Source organism: Ptychodera flava, chromosome 11 (assembly GCF_041260155.1).
Source record: "Ptychodera flava strain L36383 chromosome 11, AS_Pfla_20210202, whole genome shotgun sequence".
Classification (NCBI taxonomy): domain Eukaryota; kingdom Metazoa; phylum Hemichordata; class Enteropneusta; family Ptychoderidae; genus Ptychodera; species Ptychodera flava.
The window spans coordinates 21,208,048-21,214,860 of NC_091938.1; the positions used below are offsets into that span (position 1 = coordinate 21,208,048).

The 6,813-nt window shown below is 35.2% G+C and overlaps 1 protein-coding gene and 1 long non-coding RNA gene across 2 annotated transcripts; both read right to left on the reverse strand.

Annotated features, from left to right (window-relative positions):
* Positions 1–2,033: 2,033 nt before the first annotated feature.
* Positions 2,034–3,393, reverse strand: LOC139143801 (uncharacterized). The gene is made up of 2 exons (XR_011554674.1): positions 3,219–3,393; positions 2,034–2,872 (listed from the first exon to the last, which is right to left on the reverse strand). It is a non-coding gene; the product is annotated as an uncharacterized lncRNA (long non-coding RNA).
* Positions 3,394–3,883: 490 nt separating this feature from the next.
* LOC139144406 (adhesion G-protein coupled receptor D1-like) lies at positions 3,884–6,813 on the reverse strand. Its single transcript, XM_070715108.1, has 7 exons — positions 6,706–6,813; positions 6,066–6,190; positions 5,787–5,879; positions 5,206–5,272; positions 4,643–4,728; positions 4,247–4,373; positions 3,884–3,928 (listed from the first exon to the last, which is right to left on the reverse strand). Exons 1-7 carry the CDS (start codon positions 6,730–6,732, stop codon positions 3,884–3,886), a joined length of 570 nt encoding a protein of 189 aa, XP_070571209.1. The 5' UTR covers positions 6,733–6,813.

A 6,813-nucleotide genomic window follows, 5' to 3' on the forward strand; every position in this document is an offset into this window, starting at 1 on the left:
TAATACTTTTGTAAAGCCTGAATATCGTGGGCAAGGCTTAGGAAGCCTTGTGACCACTGAGTTAGCTAAAAAGGTACTAGCCAATGGTATGGCGGCGTATACCGAATGTGAATGTGGGAACGACGCGTCCGCAAATATGCACATCGGTATTGGCTTTAAACACAGTCAAATATCAAAGCAAGTATATCTGGCATCTTTTAAGTGGCCTTCTCAATGCTAATTAAGAGAAGAAACACCATTGCCGTTTCTTTATTCAATGACGATTTAATTCGGCAAAGGAAGAATTCAAATAATACATAGAAAGAAACAATGAGTTAAAAGTCGTCTGTAAGAAAGGGAGTATGTATGCACGGGTGCCTCATGAACCCTACAGCGTTTGGAGGGCCGTAGTCTGAAAAGTTGTAACAAGCTAGGCTCGCTTCTTGAACCATCCTGTTAATGTGTGGGAAAGTCGAGCGGTGTTGACTGCCGATGTCTTCGCCAGGCCATGTGTTGTCGTTGTGAATACACAATTAATGTATACTTTCCTAATGTTGATATGACACTAGCACTTTGTGTGTATAATCTTTGTTCGCAAAATGAGGGGATAGTATCGCATGTACAGGGTATTGAGAATCGGTAGTTATGCCAACAGTATTAAAAATCGTAACAGTTCTCTTTTAAATATTGTAAAATATAGCGCTATTTATACTTCATTGTTTTACTGCTTCTCTGTCACCGTAATAACGAGTGCTTAAACATTACATATTAGTGTTATTAGGTTCAAAATATACACTGTATATAAACTTTATGGTTCTGACCATGCAGTACACACTTTATTAAACGTCACCATTCAAACATACTTTATAGTAAGTGCAGGACATAAGTTGACAGTTTCCGAATTTTTTTCTGTCTCGATAAATGAATGAATTTCAAATAGTAACACCATGTCTGTTTGTGTAAATCTGTATTGTTGATGACATGTGTATTATTTATGTCTCAGTAAATGTTATTTTGCTCACATGTGTTTAATAAACTCTTTTATAAGCACATTGTCAGTAAACCAAACATTAGACTTTTTTATACAAATATTTTATAAGGATACAAACAATACCATAAAAACACGATAGGAACCAGTTCGGGATAATTGGTTGGTGAAGTAATGTCGTTTTAATCGGCCAATGTAAGCTCATCTGCTTTTCTTAATAAGTTAATCACTTGTTTTATGAGAATTTTGTAATATTGGAACATTCAGCTATAGGGCAGCTTACACTTTTCAGAAATTAAAAAAGATTAAATCCCAATTATCCAAAATTAGTTCAAATCGTGTTTGTATTAGATATATCATCGATGCCAAGGTATATCAGGCCAGTCTGTCCACTCCAAGCAGGCAACAAGAATCATTGTCAAAATCAAATGTTTACAGAGTCAAGGGAAAGACCTCTCGGCTACACCCCAGAGTATTTTTTCACTATAGTACAATAACGGGGCCAAACTGTATCAGCTTTGAGCCCAATAAACCAATGGAAGCTTCAGGAATGCAAAGGCGACTCGCGTGATTTATCCGTGTTGAAAAATTACAGAAATAGAATTATTACTCACTCACTCGCCCATTTCAACCCCATTCTGCAATACTGAAAAAACGAGCGACGATACATGACATTAGTGAAACATCATAAAATTGAGGGAAACGGATGGAGTCAATATTTAATTATAAAGTTCAGTGTTAACATTCAGTGTTAAAATTCCAGCTTGTAAATTTGTACCCCGTTTTATAATTATTGTTCTTTTGTCTAAACGACTAAAACTAAAAGTAAACGAATTTAATTACAAAGTAAAATAAATCATGGATGAACGTTAACGTTCTGACCATGCTGTGCCCGTATTAGTAAAACTCATCATTATAACATCCATATACTTGATAGTTAGTAGTGCAATAGACTCAACCTGTCGCCCTTTCCAGTGGCAACAATGTTTTACATAATGGAGATTAATCTCGCCTGAATTTGTGAAGTTGATAAGGCACTTGGATTTTGAAATCACGAAAACCTTAGTTTCAAAGGACAAGCACAAAATGTATTTTATTTATTCCATTTGAAATTGACTAATGACAATGCATGTTAACCTTTGTAACTTAGCAAATCTAATACATAAACTCAATCTTCCCATCCGGAAGAACAGTTAATCCAGTGATCGTTATAGTTTTAATCAAATGTCCTAAGGTGGCTTTTTGTGGTAAATATATGGAAGAGACTACATGCTATTTAATACTTTAGAAATATAACATGGTTCCATGTGGAAAGAGTACTGGTCACTAATGGATTGCAAATTTCCATATGGATATCACTCGATGGTTTAACATCTTTAATTGACTCCGTCTTTCACTTACATTAACGATAACATAATTTGTAATTTTTTGAATCTTATTTAATAGGTGGGTTCGAATAGGTGAATCTCAAAGTTGTCTAATCATTATGGCGAACGCTTAAGCGCAATATCAAGGAGAGATCATAATCATCAAAACGTCACAGAACAGTGTTTGCGAGCTTGTACAACTGTAGAGGTTTTGTTCAACTGCAGCACACCTTGCCACTTTCGATGTACTAAGGTGCTGGATGGAATAGATTTCTCAGTGACGACATACAGGTATCATAAATCCACGCTTTGTAAGTTAGGCGTTTGGCAAAAGATTATCGTGACGTAATACGTCGACTTCAAATAGATATTTTAGACACCGCCTTTATCGGTTTCACAATTACACGATTGACTACTCGATTCATCAACAAAACTTTTCTTTGTACTGGAAACACTTCACTGCATCTACAAACATATTCTCAGTAATTTGTTTCCCGTACGGCAGTCACTTGACGTGAACGCGGTGGGAACTTTGGGCCTGAAAAACAAACAAGAATATTAAGGTCGTGAAAACAGTATTGTTCTTGCGATTTCATATGATTAAAAACTTGAGTGAAATTACCTTGACCAATGAATGTTTTCCAAATCCCTGTATCCATGGAATACAACAAAATTTGGTTGCACAGCAAACAACGTCAAGATCAAAACTGTCATACTCATATGAAGTACATTACTAAACGTTTACGTTGCCAATCTTGTCTCCTGTTGAACAAACAGGAGTCGACTGCGTTTTTGTGATGTTTACATTCTTATAATGAACCCGAATTTCTCAAAAACAGTGGTAATACTATAGGTTAGATTTGCAGTACGATTATACAACTTACGGCTTGGAATAGATACTGAATTCTGCGTGACTTTTCTTCTCTCTCCTGTTTCTTTTTCTAATTCCTTGTATATCTTCTCTTGTATTGTTCAAGATTCCTCTTTCGTTCAACTGAACTTCTGTTAACGCCATGCGATCGTCCTTGTCACCACATATACGAATTCTCATAGCAACTAAAACCTGAAATTACACGTGGTACAAATGGTAAATTGTAGTACGTTTTCAAAAGAAGTTTTCAAAAGTCCTCAAAACTTAGCTTCAATCAAGAGATGACCTTTGCGATGAATTATTCTCGATTTTAAAAAAAATATTAATCTGTTTGTCGGCATTACCTCTTAATTGCTGATTATTACACATCTGCTATTGCTGTTGTTAGCGAGAATCATCATTGATATGATAGTTTAGAAAGAAATAGCAACATTCGAGTTGCTGACATAAACGCCGCACGAGTATGGCAAGTCGACCATTGTAAAGGAAAACAAGTCGCACACACAGTAGAACAGGAGTCGATAGAATATTGATGTATTGGCATGTACACTTGTACAAATAATCAAAATTTAAAAATATTCTTCAACAAACTATGGTCTCCAACAATAAATACGAGAACATGCTAAGGGCAGGCAAGTGCCGAGTGAAACTAAGAGACTGACACTCAAGTCTTTGAAGTTACCTCATGGTAGTTGCAAGAAAGCTAAGGAAAATGACCGATCCCTGAAAAATTAAAAAAAAACCTTTATGCAGAAAGTTATAGGCAATTTGTCGATATAATTCGCAACCTACAAACAATTGTCCGGGCATGTGTATACCAACATCACACGAAACGTAATGTACACAATGATTGCATACGTATGAAACTTGAATATTCAGCGTCTTAAAATGTCACTCGTAAAAATACACATAAAAAGCTAGCTATAATTAGTATAGTCAACAGGAATCACAGTTTGTAAGGTTTTTTTTAGAAAGGGGTTCGCAAACGATATGAAACATGATCACCATTTTAAGTAAGAAAATAAGAACATTCACACTTACCTCAAAGAGTATCGCTAATGCGAAAAAGTAGCTGCCGTACAGAGACCTAGCGAGAGTTGCTGCATAACCAATGATACGAGCACAACCAAATACAACATATAGGAGGACTAGGGAAAACATATGTTCCCTGAAAGAGCAGAGGTTGTCCTTTTAATGTTTGGAAAGAAATAAAGAGACTTCAAGCATTCCAGAAAAAATTCTTAGCACACATAGGCGATGTTTTATCCCTTCTCTGTTATGCAATATATATATATATATATATATATATATATATATATATATATATATATATATATATATATATATATATATATATATATATATAGCTAGAAACGTTTGTGTAATCACGTTTTTGTAACCATCATTTTGTTATATTAGTAATGCTAATGCACTTACAACAACTCTTCGATGTCGTCTGTTTCAAATTTGTGTACGTAGATTGAGTATATGTAGCAACCACGGGATATTGTGGCAAGGGTAACCTTAAAAGAAATAGAAAGTCTTTAAGTGCAAACGTTCAAACAATGAAAGCAGATGTAGGATGAGGTAAATTTTGAAAATAATAGGAGAAATCAAATGGTATTATCAAAGTGATTCGTTCATTTCAGCGGCTAACGTTGTTGCCCAGAGAGACTAGTGCTCAAAGTAAACCATCCAAAGTATGTAGGGAGCTTATCAAGCAATATACTTTTTTAAGTTCGAGTTTATGCAGCTAATGTGAGCTTCTTTCAGCCTAAATCTTACCTAAGAAAGTTAATCTTTTGCAAACCATCACATAAACAATAAAGTCACAAGCTGGAAACTTCAGGTGTTGTTGTCATATTCAACCTGTCATATTATGTATGTAAGACTTGAAAAATGCACAGACATGAATTTCCCTTGCTTTATATAATCATTGTTTCAAAGTCAAGAAAGTTAGCGTAACTATGATTCTCACATGCATAAATCATAGCACTAACCAGTACGATCAGCAACTCGATTGTTATTGAGATTTTCAGAACAGATGCCGATGTATTAAGCCAGCAACTGAAAAGAACCGGAAATAGACCTATGTCAAGTCGTTGCGCAATATAATAAAAAAATAGTTATATTAAGGTAAAGTTATTTTTTGCTGAGGCTAGTGGGAATTGTGAATGACTAAATATATTTTAAAGAGAGTTGAACTTATTTCATTGCCTTACAGATGATAATAGTTGTAGAAAGCTCAAATTTGACAGAAATTCTGTTTTATAATGGGATAGTTTGATAATATCTCTTAGATAGGTTGAGGATACGCGATTTGGTAAAGTGCCAAGAAGGTATTACCTGACTGTAAAAATTGTATTTTTGAAGTGTCTCAGCTATTCTACATTCTTTTTCTTTATTCTACAACTGGTCTCATAATGACACTTCTATATTGGATAAATTTGATAAAGAGCTTGTGCTACATGCAAGTGATCATCTCAACTAAGAATACTTGAAGTCCAAGGGCATTGAGCCTAAAGGTTATTCGGGACAAATGAATTCGAAAAACTACTTTCTATGAATGAAAAATGTCAACCTTAATATGTCTTCAGAATCCGGTAACTGACTGCCGTATAAGGAGGCAACGACAACCAATGGTAACAACCATCCATCTACCATATACAATATCCTGGAAAAGCGACACACAAATCATACAGATACATATGATGTTTATAAAGATATACAACTTATGACTGGGAACATCGTATGTTACTTCCCATTGGTTCATTAAAGGAAACATTTGCATGTTTATACTTGAAACCTGTTTGTCACTTAATTCATTTAATCAAACACATATATTTTTCGGTGTACATACCTGGCAACAACCCTACGATCGATGAATGCCAAACGCAGTAACTGTTGAATGCTCATGTTCATTATCCAACAACAGCTGCTCAGCAATGAATAGTTCATAGCCACGGCTAAGACTTGGCAAGTATTCTACCGAATAATTAAACATTAAATATGCAAAAAGTTATTGTCACACAGCCTCATTATACTAACCCAGTCTTTGAAGAGTAATACAATTATGGCGGATGTTGCAATTTGAAAGCATTAACACTTTTAGAGAAATATCTTGAAGAACCTTTTTAAGGTAGAACGCGTCCCGGGGACAGATAATCGGACTCTCAAATTTCTACTGTTCTTTTCCGATATACCACTTGTGATAGCTCATTTTTGACGCTCTTGGTGTAAGAAAAATTTTCACAATCTTAGTTTTTCGAAAACCGAAAATTTTATTTTTCTCTATAGTGTTAACACAGGGATAGCGGCCATCTTGTATTTCAAATATCAGTAAGTCTTGGGTAATTTGTTTCTCCAGAACCAAAATTTGCGAGGTGACCTTCTTGATTTTGAAAGACAATGACTAAAAGATTCCGTGCGGAAAGTTTCAATAAACGCTGAAGTCCTTCACTTTCGAGACCCATACTACCGTAAATGGACTGACAACATACCTGCTGTTGGCTGTCCGTGGCTTCCATTGCTGACACAATGCATATAATAAGTGAAAAGGAAGCAAGGGAAAGTATTGCTTGACAGAGCACAAAATAACGGTCCGATGG